We start from the raw sequence: 15,189 nt of genomic DNA on the forward strand, positions 1-15,189 counted from the left end.
TTCTTTTTTTTTCTTTTTTTTCTCTTTTTTTTTCTTTTTCTTTTAAGCAACTGAACAAGAAACTCTCAAATGAGAGAAGAATAAATTCTTTTTATTATTCTGAAATAAACAAAATAAACAATGTAGAATGAAATATTCAACATGAAGAGTTCCTGTTCTACATTGAATCCTACCTTACTGTTGAAAATTCTTCCCCGGATTTTAAACAAATTCAGAATGATATAATCAATAATGTGAATTTTTAAGCATTTCGGGGTGTTCAATAATTCTTGCAACAAGGTAAGGTAGGTATTATTGGTGTCATGCATTTTGTATTTCTTAATGAACTTAGACTCTTGTACTGTGAAGTTTTGTTTTCTAACAACCAATTCTTCTGTGAAGTTCTGAAAATTTGGTTGTTGATTATTCTCCAAGAATCTAAGTTCATCAAGAAAGAGTTCTTCAAAATTTAATTCAAAGCAGCAAATGTTTAACACAGTTTTATTATTCTCAAGGACCTGATCTGCTTCTTCTAAAAACTCTAACTCTTCATCAAAAATTTCCTCAAAACTTAAATCACACTCTTCTTCTTCTTCTTCTTCTTCTGATCTTTCCTGAATGTAGTTTATTTCTAGAGGCTGATTATTTGGTTGGTCCCCTGGATTAAAAATGTTGAGATCAGCAGTCAAATTCCCAAAGGACAGCTTCATTTGACCAGTTCTACAGTTGATGAGAGCATTAGAAGTGGCTAAGAACGGTCGTCCTAAGATGACAGGTGTCTGTCCTTTGGGATTGGAAACAGGCTGTGTTTCCAAGACTACAAAATCTACTGGAAAAATAAAATCTCCAACCTTAATCAGAACATCCTCTAACTCACCCATAGGGACCTTGACAGATCTATCAGCCAACTGTAAGGTGCATTTGGTTGGGTTCAGTACACCTAGACCCAATTGCTGATAGACTGAATATGGAAGCAAATTGACACTGGCCCCTAAGTCTAAAAGCGCCTTATCAATGTGAGTATTACCAATGATACATGAAATGATGGGGGAACCTGGATCTTTACGTTTCAAAGGTATGGGATTTGACAGCATTTCACTGATATTGGCGGCTAAAAAGACTTTCTTTGGGACATTTATTCTCCTCTTCTTAGTGCACAATTCTTTTAAAAATTTAGCATAAGATGGAATTTGTTCAATTACATCTAAGAGAGGAATGTTGACCTTAACCTGCTTGAATGTCTCTAGGATTTTCTCCTCCTGAGGAGAGTGTTTCCTAGACCTGAGTCTATCTGGAAAGGGAGCAACCGGTCTAAATCTATCAAAAGCAGGCTCAGGTTCGGGTTCAGGTTCTTGGTCATCTGAGGGGAGTGATTGTTGAATAGATTCATCAGAAGGAGAAGGAGAAGGAATTTGTACAGGATCAAGAGTTTGACTTGGCGGAGTTCTCACTTGATTATCGACCTGTCTACCTGACCGAAGTGAATGGATTGCATTCACTTGAGCTTCATAGGATGAACTGCATCCTGTGTTATTAGGGTTGACCACGGGTTGACTCGGAAATTTTCCTTTCTCTCTTTCACTCACGGCACTAGCTAGTTGACCAAGTTGGGATTCTAATCTAGCTATAGCTTGAGTGTTGGAGTTGAGCATTTGTCCGGTTGATTGCATGAAGGAATTCAACGTGCTAGATGTTTGAGTCAACATATTCGTGGTTTGAGTAGAGGCCTTAATTATGGTTTCTAAACCCCTTTCCAAGACATTGAGACGTTTATCTTGATCTGGATTGTGAGGAGTTTGAATTACAGCTTGATGAGGAGGAGACTGATTTTGATACGGCAGATTGGGTTGTTGAAATTGTGAATGAGAATTGAATGGAACTGTGTTTCCCCTAGGAAAATGTTGGGTCGAAGCGGGAGTGAAATTTTGAGTTCCGGGAGAATTTCCTAGATTCCATGCAAAGTTGGGATGATTTCTCCAACCTGGATTGTAGGTTGGAGAAAATGGATCATTTCTAGGGTGCTGGAATGCAGCGTTCATCTGTTCTATTGCGTTGTTATTTCCTAGGAGAGGGCATTCCTCTGAAACGTGGGTAGGAGACTGACAATTATGACATCCTGGGAAAGAAACATGATTGAGTTGAGCTGGAGCTCGTTCCTTAATTTCTAAGGCTTCTAACCTCCGCAGAATTGTCGCCATCTTCGCTTCAGAAGCAATGTTTGACTCCAAGGAAAGACCACTAGACTTAGAATGGGGAACTGATGAAACCCTGTCATCGCACTGTTCCCATTGCATTGTTTTTTCAGAAAGACTCTCCAAAAACTCCCAAGCTTCATCAGCATTTTTCCTCATAAAATCCCCGTGGCACATTGATTCTAAGGAAGTTTTTGCAGAATAATCTAATCCCTCATAAATTATTTGGCACAATCGCCATTTCTCTAAACCGTGATGAGGACATTGGATGAGAAGATCTTTAAATCGGTCAAAATACTTCCAAAAAGGTTCTCCCGGGATAATTTTAAAGTTTTGAATGCTGTTCCTAAGCTTTACCGTTTTATGAATAGGAAAAAATTTCTTAAGAAAAACGGTGACAAATTCATCCCAAGTTGAGATGGAATTTGTTGGTAAGCTGTACAGCCATTTTTTAGCTTTATCCTTAAGAGCAAATGGAATAAATCTAAGCTTAACCGCATCTTCATTTAATTCTCTCATTTTAATCATAATACACACTTCCTCAAATTCCGAAATAAAAATATATGCGTCTTCTGTTTCATTACCAAGGAATTTGGGAAGCATGTTTATGTATTGCGGTCTAAGCTCAAAACTTATTCCATTTGTTTCGGGGAGCCTAATGCATGAGGGGATTGCATTCCTAATGGGATAGCACATATCATGAAGAACGGGTGGATTAGGATGCTCCATTTCTATGATTGGTTCAAAGCGAATTAATCGATGTGTATTATCCCTAATCCACTGTTGCATACACCAAAATATTTCTTTTTATTTTTTTTCTTAAATTAGTTTTTTTTTTGAGAAGATAAAGAAAAAGAAAAATCCTAACTGAAACAAATCAAAACAATCACTTTTCAATCAACTCTAATTCTAGGGTTTAGCCTAACTCAACTAGACCAGCTCCTAACCAAAAACTCCTACAGTGAAAAGATCAAAGTTTTACCCAGGTAGTTAGCCAGGTAAGGATAGTACTAGAGGGTGATCAAAGATCAATTAAGTACCTCTTTCCTTGCGGAGCGCTTTACGCAACCCCTAAACCTTGCCTTAGACACCAACTAATCTGAGAAAACTTAAACCGGTTCACTTAAGGATTTCTTGTTCCTTATTGAGCTCGAATCCTTAGGGGCCAACGTCTAATGAGTTTTATTAGGCTTGGGTGGTGTAGTGAGGAATTAGTGATTTTTGGGCTAAGGAAAGGGTGATGAAATCCCTCACCTTATCTTGATTATGGGGTTTTGCCCTTAAAAATATTTTTAAGTATGTGTCAAATCAAGATGCTCAAATCACTTGGTGAATTCCTACACTATATGAAATGCAACCCTATGAATTAAAAGCAACTAAAAAGGATGGAAAAGAAAAATCTCTTTTTTTTTAATTAGGGTTAACAATCAAACAAATGAGAAGGGGAGATTTGTTTGAATTTATTATCTTGTTAGTAAATGTCAAAGTGGAGGATGAATTTTATTATGGTCAACAAAAAATAAAATCTGTGAGAAACTAACTAAAGGTGTGGAATTGAAAATATAAGGAAGAAGACTTACCACAAGCGAATATCTAATTCCTCAATCTCCAATTCTTGATCTTTAATCTCCAAGTAGTTCTTTCACAATAAACACACAAGTTAAAGAACCAAAATAATTAAAACCTACTTAAGCACCTTCCCCGGCAACGGCGCCAAAAACTTGATGCGGCATAAACATGTACCAAAAAGGTTGCAAGTGCACAACCGTGTCAAGTTATAGTATTTAAGATATCGATCCCACGAGGAAGGTGTTTTGTAGGAGAAAATATGAAATCAGTTCTTATGTTGTGTGCGTGACAAGTAGGAGTGATAAGTGAATGTGATTGTGAAGAGATTGAGAGAGTGAAAGTGGTGTGTAAGTAGGTGCAAAGTGTAAGTGAGAGTGGATGTAAAAGAGAATGAGTGTGATCAATAAGGCAAGAAGAAAAAAATGAATAAAATCAAGAAACAAATGAAAAATCAAAAATGAAGAACAAAATTCTAGAATAAAAGAAAATGCAAGAAATTAAAGATGGTGGAGTCAATTATAGATATGGATGATCTAAAATTGAACCCACTTCTTAGAAAAGAGTGATTTCCTAGAGGGTTCTAGCCTAAAGGCGAATCAAACAAAATAAAAATAAACAAAAAGAAAAACTAAACCCAAGAGGGTTCTAGCCTCAAGGTGAATAGTGCAAGAAATTAAAATCTAACAGAATTAAATGCACGAAAATAAATCTACTCTATAAGCATAAAATAAATCTAAGGCAAGAGGGTTCTAGCCTCTTGACTATTTAACAAGAAAATAAAATCTAACTACAAGCATAGAAATAAATCTAAACTAATAAGCAATAAAGGAGAAAAAGAAAAGAAATGCAAACCTTCAAATAATTCTCCATCTTCATCTTCATCTTCATCTTCATCTTCATCATCCAATAAAGAGAAGAAGAGAAAAATTTAAAGTGGTGAAAAAATTATTATTATTAATTGCAACTAAAGTTACAATCTTGGAAGACCTTCTCAATTAAGAGTAGTCATCCTCTCCAAAAGGAGTTACAAAAATTTTTACACCTCTAACCCCTCACTCTCTACCCCTATTTATAGTAAACATCAGTGAATGAGAGCCATTGGATTGAAATCTTATCCAAAAACAACAAATTTCAGCCTTACATTCGTAACAAACTGCCCAGCGTATCGATGCAGGCATCGATACAGGCATCGATGCAGGCATCAATGTCGGTATCGATGCAGGCATCGATGCCGCCATCGATGCAGGGATCGATGCCTGCCCTAGCTTCTTCTTGTTGTTTGCTTTTGGGCTTTGGACAGTGGGCTTTTCTTGGACTCTTGGGCTTGGGCTTTGATTTATCTCTTCATTAAATACTTGAAAGAATTTATTGGGCTTCATGGCTTCATTTCTTCATTAAATTATGGGCTTTTTGTTGAGAGATAAGGGTTTTGAGATTTATTCTTCATTAACCTGCAATTAAAGATAAAAAAAATTATTAGTAGTATATTTATTCATATAAAATACATAATGAGGGTATAAAATTATAATAAAATGTGATTATCACTAGTGACTATGAGTCGCTTCGGATATTTGAGTGTCCAGCTTATTACCATGTCAATCATGGTAAATTGAATCCGAGGGCGAGGAAAGCAGTCTTTGTGGGATTTAGAGATGGAGTTAAATGCTTCAAGTTATGGGATCCACAGGACAAGAAGATAGTTATTAGCAGGGATGTCACATTTGACGAGGCGTACATGATGAAGCCTCAAGTTCCTTAGCAGGTGGAGGAAGACCAGACAGTTGGGATATCACAGCAGGTGGAGGATGATGTGACTCCACCAACTCCAGATAGCATTGTATCCATTGAGGCTCCTACAGAGGTGACACTGGGAGGAGATGAGATGACAGTCGGGCATTTAGAGGATACAGTGGATGTTGGGACTCAGGAATAGGGTCATGTTCAGGAGTCCATTGCAGCTAATAGACCAAGAAGAAACATTCGTCGGCCAGCTAGATATAACGATGTCATGGTTGCATATGCTTTATCAGCAGAAGTCGTTGATGATTTGGTTCCTTTTACATTCAAGGAAGCAGAGTCAAGCTCTGATTCGAATAGGTGGAGGGAAGCCATGGAGGAAGAGATGCAGTCTCTTCATAAGAACGGCACTTGGGAACTTGCAAAGCTACAGAAAGGTAAGAAGGCTATTGGATGCAAGTGGGTATATGCAAAGAAAGAATGATCTTCTATTGGAGACATTCGGTACAAAGCCAGATTGGTTGCCAAGGGTTATGCACAGCTTGAGGGCGTTGATTACAATGAGGTATTCTCACCTGTTGTAAAGCATTCGTCGATTAGAATTCTGTTGGCATTGGTGGCACAGCTGGATTTGGATTTGGTCCAGATGGATGTGAAAACAGCCTTTCTACATGGAGATTTAGAAGAGGAGATCTACATGACACAACCTATGGGATTCAAAGCTGCAGGAAAGGAAGAATTGGTATGCAAGCTGAAGAAGTCTCTTTACGGATTGAAGCAATCACCGCGACAATGGTACAAGAGATTCGACGGTTTTATGATTGGCCGAGGGTACACGAGGAGCCCATATGACCCGTGTGTTTACATGCACAAGCTACAGAATGGTGAGTATATCTATTTGCTATTATATGTTGACGATATGCTCATAGCTTCTAGAAATACTTCAGCTATTAGAAAGTTGAAAAAGAAGCTGTCATCCGAATTTGAGATGAAGGATCTTGGAGAAGCAAAGAAGATATTGGGTATGGAGATTGAGAGAGACAGGGTGAAGGGGAGGTTGAAGTTGACCCATAGGAATTACTTGCAGAAGATGCTGAAGAAATTCAGTTATGATGGCAATGCCAAGGCGGTGAGTACTCCATTAGCTCCCCACTTTAAGCTATCAGCTAAGATGTCACCTGTTTCAGTTGAGGACCGGGAATACATGTCCAAAGTTCCATATGCCAATGCTGTGGGTAGCTTGATGTATGCGATGTTGTGTACAAGGCCAGATTTGTCACAGGCCGTGAGCATGGTATCCAGATACATGCACGACCCCGGGAAGGGTCATTGGGAGGCCGTGAAGTGGATTCTACGGTATATCAAAGGTAGCGTAGATGTTGGTTTGATATTTCAGAAGAATGAGAAGAACGAGCAGGATTGTATTGGTTACGTGGATTCTAATTATGCGGGGGATCTGGACAAGCGTCGGTCTACTAGCGGATATGTGTTTACACTAGCAGGAGCACCGGTGTGTTGGAGATGCACATTTCAGTCTACAGTGGCTCTCTCCACTACGGAGGCAGAGTATATGGCGTTGACTGAAGCTGTGAAGGAGGCTTTGTGGTTGCAGGGATTATTGGAGAACTTGGGGATTGCACAGGAGACCCTTCGGGTATATTGTGATAGCATGTCGGCTATCTATTTGGCGAAGAACCAAGTTTATCATGCACGCACGAAGCATATCGATGTCAGATTCCATTTTGTTCGTGACGTTTTGGATGAAGGAGACGTCAGGTTAGAGAAGATCCACACGAAGGAAAACCCTGCGAATATGTTGACCAAAGTTGTTTTAGGAGTGAAGTTTGGTCAATGTTTGGAGCTTTTGAACATTCTTCAATGTTGAGGCCTTCGTAGGCCATTTGGGTGAACTACGTTCGGCTTGATTCCTTGGGCAAGAGGATACGTAGGCAGTCTTTACGATGCAGCCGGTTTGGATTAGTTGATGGGGTTGAGATTGTTTGAGCTCTCGTTCGGAATTCCGACTTGTTGTCGAACATGTGGGACTTTTGGATGCTTTGGTGTCGGCTCAGTTTTGGAAGAAACTTCACCGAGGTGGAGAATTGTGAACATGGACACGTGAGTGTAATCATGTGAAGCCAGTGAAAAAAAAACCAGCGGACAAACTCTTTGGCCCACGCGGTATTACCAAGGCCCACCCGTTTGTCCTTTGTATAAATGTATGAACCTAGGGTTTTGTGAAAAGGTAGCAAGGGCTGGGGTGTTTTGCGGCTGAAGGAGAAAAACACGAGCAAGTACAAGGCTGGAGATTTTCCTTTAGGCGGCTGCAGCAGACGAAAAGTGCAAGGAGCTTTGGTCTTGGGTGTGCGGCTGCAGAGGAAACATTGGGCGGCTGCAGGAGTCTTTCTGTTCCTTTGAGAGAATATTTGTAAGAGGGATTTGAGAGTTTGTTTGAGAGGGTTTAGATTGTGAGATTGTAAACCCTAGTTGTATCTCTCCCTCTAATAGTAGACCGCTTCAGATTCTTGTTTCCTTGGTGAGACGGGAATTCTTATCGATCTAATCTCTCTTGTTGTGCTGCTGAAGTGCTGCCGAAATTTTCGCTGCGCACAACATTCTCCTCATTCGTCTATGTATGTAGGCTATAAGTCAAACTGTGTATATCCGTGTGTTTTGTGTTCTCAATATTTTTGGTGTTTTTCGTGTGATTTATATTAGATTTTCTTAGAGATTTGTCATAACAGAACACGGCCATGAACTCTGCCATGAACTCTACACATTGGAGAGTTAAATAATCCTTCTACTTTGGAGAATTACAGAAACTCCCATGAAATTTTGAAAAGTTTCACCTAAACTTTGGAGCAAATACAATTCGAGGGTTTGTCGGGAAAGAAAAAAATAGGGACGAAGGTTAATGTTAAGATTTTACTAAAAGAGAGTGTTATTTTTTTAAAGTAGTGTTTTAGCATGTGAAACTTTACAAAAGTTTAGGAAGATATTGTGAAACGGATTCTAATCCTCCTTAATAAAAAGAAGTAGTGGAAAGATCGCTGCATTATTAGAATTCTTGATTGCCTAATTGTTGATTATGACTTGTCTTTGAATACAAATTAAGTATGAGTGCAATGCATAGGGGTCTTTTGAGTGCTAAATTTAGAATGAATTTTAATCACTCACAAAACAATCAACGATTAATATAAAAAATTAGTCTCTTTACTACTTTTCTGTAGCGGAGACCCACCCAAATTCATTATGAAACTCCTAAAATTTTAGAAAGTTCTTCTATAATTTTTAATATTCCATGGCCATTCTGTAAATTTTACCCAAACTTGATGGGATTATCCGAAGCATTAATTTCACATAACCCCAAACAACCCCCCACCCCCACGAAAAAAACACTTTAGGGGATTATCTGAAGCGTTAATTTCACAAGACCCCCCAAAACGTTGTTTATCTCACTTTAACTCCCTTGAACTATGGGATGTCTCACAACAACCCTCCTCCTAAACTTTAGCGTATCACATCTAATCCCACGCTTGTAATTTGCAAATAACTAAGGTTTTGTTGAGAGAGGGAAAAAAAATTCAAATTTTAGGCGGAGAAGTATGTTGCCTTTAAATAACAGGTGATAAATTCTGATAATTTTTCATTCAAAGACATTTTAGTTATTTACAAATTACAGATAAAAGATTTAGGTGAGATAAGCTAAAGTTCGGGATGGTTTTATGAGACACCACCTAGTTTAACAGCGTTAAATAAGATAAACAAGGTTCCAGGAGAGTTACGCGCAACAACCCTCAACTTTTACCTTCACTCAGTTTCCCTTAACTTCCCTTCACCCCCTACGAATCCAAACAGGCCCTTAGGGATTATTATGTGAAATTAACCCTTATCTGAAATTTACCCTATCATAGGCTACACCAACATCTAGAAGTCTGCTTGCATTGAGAATAGCACCCTGCATACTTCAATGAGGATAGTTGCCTCGGGTAACAGAGCAGCGAATCTTGAGTCATGTGTACAAAGGAGAGGTCGTGGTCATGAATTTATACCTTCAGAGCATGAGATGGAGGACATGAATAGACAGTGCATTTGTTATTACTGCAAGCACATCAAATGTTAAGAAGGTAAAACAATAAACTAAATTGAAATGAAGAATAACTAAATTTGACAATAATGCATCATCGTCGATGGTTCATATTTTAACATGTGCTTATAAGTTAGGCGCCCTTTCATAATGAAAATTTTCAAATCAAGGAATGATACTTCTCTTTTAAATCCATTTAAATCCATTACCAACAAGATTTAAATTTAAGTTACGCTGATATTATGTCAAAAGTCTTTGTTGTTGCACCAAAACATGGCGTCATGAAATAATTACTTAAAGAAAAACCCTTGCCAAGCTCAGTTTCTATTTTGGCCATGTAACAACTGTAAGCATCCCCAAAAGTGTACGTATTAACTCACTATCGGTTGCTCAAAGGCATAACTATTCAAGAAATAGTGGTCAAGCTCCCAAGCCACATGCATAATTTAGAGGGTATTTTTCAATATATTGATCTACCTCAAATGATAATGATGATGATGACGACGACGATGATGATAACAACAACATATGCATGCACATAAAGCGATCAAAGATACAGAATCTGAAATAATATGCGTCACCAGAGCTGATACCTGGTTTTCCTCCAAAGGAGAGAACTTTTCAGAAATCAACAAATTTTGATCACTTGTCAATATCATTTCTCCAAATTAGCTTACATCAACAGCCAAGTTTAATATGAGATAATCTAAACAGATTGACGAACAATTTTGTACACAAAGGCAGGAAGTAAGATCAGCGATCAACAGTAGAACATAAGCTTCTTAACACTATCTTTGATCTTAGGCAACGGTGATGTTAGAGGAATCGCGGATCTTGATAATGTCATTGCTGTGCCTCTAATTCCCATGGCGTCCGACCTATCAAGATACAACCTCCCTCTATACGCAGCAAGATGCGCGTAATAAGCCGGTGGAACAATTGATACTGGCTTAGTGCACCTAACAAAAGTGTAACAAAGATCATGAATCAATTTCTGAAGCTCATCGGATTTAAAATGGTTCTCATCCCAAAGGACATGGTAACGAGTTGGCCTACTAGTTCCCCTCATCCCCCAATGACTACAAATATAAAAATCAAATTCTCGTGGTTGCGTAATCACAGTATCCACAACTGTTCCCGGTGGAATATTCTCGGAGAAATGGTGACCGCGAGAAAAAGCCTGTTTTCTATCGTTAAGGAAGAGTCTTGTATGATGCCTCTTTTGAACTACTAAGAAAGTTATTGACGGCTTGTAACCTTTGAACCTGGAACAAGCTGCCCGAATTGCTTGCAACTCTTTCTCAAGAACCTTATAGAACTGGGTCTCGCTCACTCCATCACGAAAGAAAATAATTCTACTAGGAAGCTTGCCAACCGAAACTAGAAACTCCTGAAATAGCTCTTCTGACATTTTCTCCAGCTCTTCAATAATTTCTTGCCGGTGTGTTTGTGATCTCATTCTTGAGATGTACTTGTTTGCCTCCGGCCAGTTCATGCTACCAACAACCGCAGCAATTGATGGACTCGAATCATCAAGCGGGTGTGGATGAGTGACATCAGCACCCATAAAGATTACGGGCTCATCATCAGCGAAAAGTCTGGGGATTTGGCAGGGCAAAGTGTTGTAAAGTAACACGTTGCACCCTCCAAGCTTAGCATTTATCTTTAGAGCTATATTTGCCAAGAATTGTGAGGTAGGTTTCATGAGATTAGGATATAAGCAGCATTGGCTCACCACACCGATGTTTGTCTCAGCAATTCTCTTCAGATCAGCATACCCTTTGTGCTTCTTCTCCATTACACATATAAGCAGCTGAAGGTTGCCTGATATCGCTTCGTGGAGTTTCCTTAGCTTCGATTCCAAATGGGACGCATGATCCAGTATTTGGATTGGCTCAAATGATGGGCTAATTGTTGCATCCTTACTTAGTGATATCCCGAGTTGCTGACACCTATTTGATAGCTGGCTTATGAATCGAGGAATCGACGATCTCTGCGCTTGGGTGCCACCAAAACTGATGATAGTCCATCTCGTGATATGAGAACCCTCAGCTACATGGCTATTGAGCAAGTTCCATTGGCGATCATGGCAATTTGGAGTTATATCTTTGATGATCCCACCACTGCCGAACCTTAGCTTGGGAGGTTGAAGTACTCTTCCAGTAAGTTGAGTCATCTCTCTTGAAACTTGGAGATCAAACTCTCTCAGGTAGCGTCCACTGTACAAGACACTAAATGAGGAATTCTGAAAGTAAACAAAATCTAAACTGTGCTGTAGTTTTGACAGGTGTTTCTCATAGAAACCACCCCAAAAATAGGGTGGGAATATGAAAACCACCTTTAAAGTTCGATTAACAGAAACACTCATTCCAGGGTTTCTACTAGCAATCAACCACATTGACCTATTTTCAAGTGAAATTTCCGTTGAACAAAATGCTCTAAGAAAGACACGTCACATAATAGGCATGTTTGTTTTTAGGGCATTTTGGGAATTTCAATCGGGAGTTCACAAGAAAATAGCCCAAGGTGGTTGATTCCTATCGGATCCCTCTAAAGATAGTTTTCTCTATTAATTGAATTTTAGAGGTGATTTAAAAAAAAAAAACCTAGTTTCTATTATCACTAAAATACGTGCAAGTGATGAACTGTAACGACTTAAAAAAATCCCTTACCTTGTTGGACCAGTCATTCCATTGACAACACCATTAATAATATCCTTCCTTTTTGACGGACTTTGGCAGCCCATCTTAAGGATTCTTGAAGTTTGTTCATCAGATAGCTTTCCAAGAAACTTCTGGCCTTCACAAACCACGCAAAGCTCCATTGGAAGATAACATGGTTTACTTCTACTTATCTGCAAGCACGGAAGATTCCTGAATTGAATCTCATGGTTGTATTGATCCTTGAAATAATCCACCAATATCATCTCCCTTCCATCTCTATCCCTGAACTTGAGATTCTCAGTGGATTCATTAGTGAGGCCAAAGACCCGATATCTTTGATTAGTTTCACGGTGACAAACAAAGATTCTAACATTCTTCAACACTTTCTCCACTTCTCGCTTTTCTTCTACCATCAGCCCTCTTGTTTTCCTCTGAGAAAGATCCTTTAAAGTTTCGCAGCGTTTTTCGATGTACGGAATAACGCCAATGCTCTCGTGAAATGCCATCACGGAGGAATCCACATTGAGGGCTAGGCCTTGTTGTGTTGGTCTAAGACCTTGAAAGAAACCTCTCAATCCAATAACACCTCCACCAATGTCTTTAACTCCTCCCATAGAGGTTGAGTACAAGCATCTCCCAACTTGGAAGCAACTCTCCGTTGAGCTCTCTCTTAATACAACATCCAAGGCATGAAGGTAATCTTGAGGTAACGGGACCCCATCCTCCTCTTCTTTAAGGTATTTGCTCAAATCCTGTGCGCTCAATTTTGACACTCGTCTTACGTTCACCCTGAAAAGTTTTTGCTTTTGGGTACCCAACACGTTGCACGAAGATTTGGGTACGGGAATTGGAAGGTTAATGAAGAACTCAAGACGATCTTCTTGGAACTCAACGGCACTGTACAGATTCTTTCCGCCATCAAATACAGGAATGGCATCGGATAAGGTATCAGAATTTTCTTGGACTAGCTTTTTCTTAATCAATCTTGCAATTTCTTTGGAAGGACGTGGAGATATAGCAACATCATAGTGGAAAATTTTCTGAGATTGATCGAATTGGACTAGGAAATGATTCGCGAGGAGGGAAATTGGAGAACCCTCTCTGCCGCCGGAATCTGGCCTCTGTGCAGTCACAATAGTTTGTGGTATGGCTAGATTTTCTTGTTTGCAGTCTAAAGATGGTGCACTTATGTTGGCAGCAGGTTCTTTTCTTGGTACCGCATTTTGTTGGGCAACTTCAATAGCTGCTCGGGTATCCAAATTTTGGAAAGAGATCAGTTAAGTAGTCTAGTGTAGTTGAGGGAATTCCAATTAAAACTTAGGTAAATTACAATGGGTTTCTTATTACTGAATCTAGAATATATTTGATCACATGTTTAACATTAAGATTATATATTTACATAAAAAATAACCAAGTAAATACTAATATCTTATTATGATCAAAAGGTGAAAAAATGCCTACATATAAAATGCAATAATCACATACGTAGACCGGATTCATATTTGAGTATTTTTTTTTTTTTGCCCTCCATTCTTCGTACTTATGTTTCCTCCAAAAATGTTCATGAATTGTGATAAAAAAAAATTGTAGATATACATATTTTTATTTCCCCCCTTTTCCTCAGTCAAGGACATAAACAAGATCATCTAACTCACCAACATTATCTTCTCTATTTCATCGAGCCTACTTCCACTATAAGTCTCAAATAGCTTCATTTCACTAAGAAAAAGGAAAAAGGAAAATAAAAATATCCAACACTAGCTACAAATGTACTTTTGGACCTCAATGCTAAGAAAGGTAATATCTTGAAGATAGCCAAATAACCGACATAGAATCAGAAGCTAGAACTAAAGAGCGTTCGAACGTAACAAACAATTGGTTGGAAACCAAAAGGATAACTAAACCAACATATCAAAAAATAAATAAATAAATAAAAAATAAATAAAAAAGAAGACTTAAAGTTATAGTTATACATACATTGAGGTAGAGGCGAGACTACATCAACTTGATCCCTGAAGGAAGAAGCATAAACATAAGATGGACAAGGCTTTTGATTCCAAAAGACTCTGTGAATCAGAGGCTTTGGTAGAATCGGAGGCAGCGGTAAAAGAGCTGGGTAAGCTTGGCATTTCCTCATTCCCTTCAATGGTTTGTTGCATTTCTTGTTTTTGTTGCTCCTCTTCATCTCCACGGCCTCCTCCATTGCTCTCTCTCTCTCTCTCTCTCTCTCTCTCTCTCTTGTGTTTGTTTATGTAATAAGTAGAGGAGAAAGAAGAATCAAAGAAGAGAAAAGAAAAAAAGGACGGGGCAGACAGAAAGGATGTGGGTAAAGAGATGCTGAGCTCAGGACAAGGGAGGGAATTAATTATAGTGTTATTACTTTTACATTATTTTTCTTTGTTTTATTTATATACTATTTGGGGGTGTACTTTTTTTCCTTCCAAGCGAGAGGAGAGGAGAGATGAGTCGATAAAAGAGTAGTAAATATGCCAAAGCAGAAACAAGGAAGGGGGGCAAAGAGAAAGGAAGGAGGGGGAGCAAAGGGAAGTGGATTTATGAGTTGTTTCCTTAAAAAAGGATTGGAAAAGGGATGCATTGATCAAGAAGATGCATTTCTTTTACCTGCTTTGGGCCCAACCCATACCCCTCCAGTTAATGCTCTTTGGTCCCTGCTCCCATCACGAAAAAGGTAATTTGGGCAATCTGAATGTTTGAAGTCAAACTGAGAGAGAGAGAGAGAGAGAGAGAGGGAGGAGCAGGCTATTTTTTTTTATTTTTTTTTTTGGTTTTCTTTTGTAAAAGTTGGCAGGGATCCAAACTTCCGTAGATTGTTTCTGATGGCGCTTAGTTTGTTGAATTAACTATTAATTAATTAATTGGAGGTTTAAGCACCGAGGACTCACTGAAAAGCCTGATCATGGGAAAAGGGCAGTTTTCTTGATTGATGGCCCCTATTTTTTTA

General features: G+C 38.7%; 1 protein-coding gene across 1 annotated transcript; it reads right to left on the reverse strand.

Moving 5' to 3' along the window:
* Positions 10,206 to 14,968, reverse strand: LOC109820283 (protein argonaute 7). Its single transcript, XM_020386411.1, has 3 exons — positions 14,205 to 14,968; positions 12,237 to 13,470; positions 10,206 to 11,783 (listed from the first exon to the last, which is right to left on the reverse strand). The coding sequence occupies exons 1-3, from the start codon at positions 14,428 to 14,430 to the stop codon at positions 10,325 to 10,327; spliced, it is 2,919 nt and encodes a 972-aa protein (XP_020242000.1). The 5' UTR covers positions 14,431 to 14,968; the 3' UTR covers positions 10,206 to 10,324.

The sequence above is a fragment of the Asparagus officinalis genome, chromosome 8, assembly GCF_001876935.1.
Source record: "Asparagus officinalis chromosome 8, Aspof.V1, whole genome shotgun sequence".
NCBI lineage: Eukaryota > Viridiplantae > Streptophyta > Magnoliopsida > Asparagales > Asparagaceae > Asparagus > Asparagus officinalis.

Coding starts and splice junctions, on each gene's coding strand:
- LOC109820283 (XM_020386411.1), bottom strand. CDS start 14,430: ATGGAGGAGGCCGTGGAGATGAAGAGGAGCAACAAAAACAAGAAATGC. Junction 13,471..14,204: donor AGTCTCGCCTCTACCTCAAT/GTATGTATAACT, acceptor ATACCCGAGCAG/CTATTGAAGTTGCCCAACAA. Junction 11,784..12,236: donor GGAATGACTGGTCCAACAAG/GTAAGGGATTTT, acceptor TGTCTTGTACAG/TGGACGCTACCTGAGAGAGT.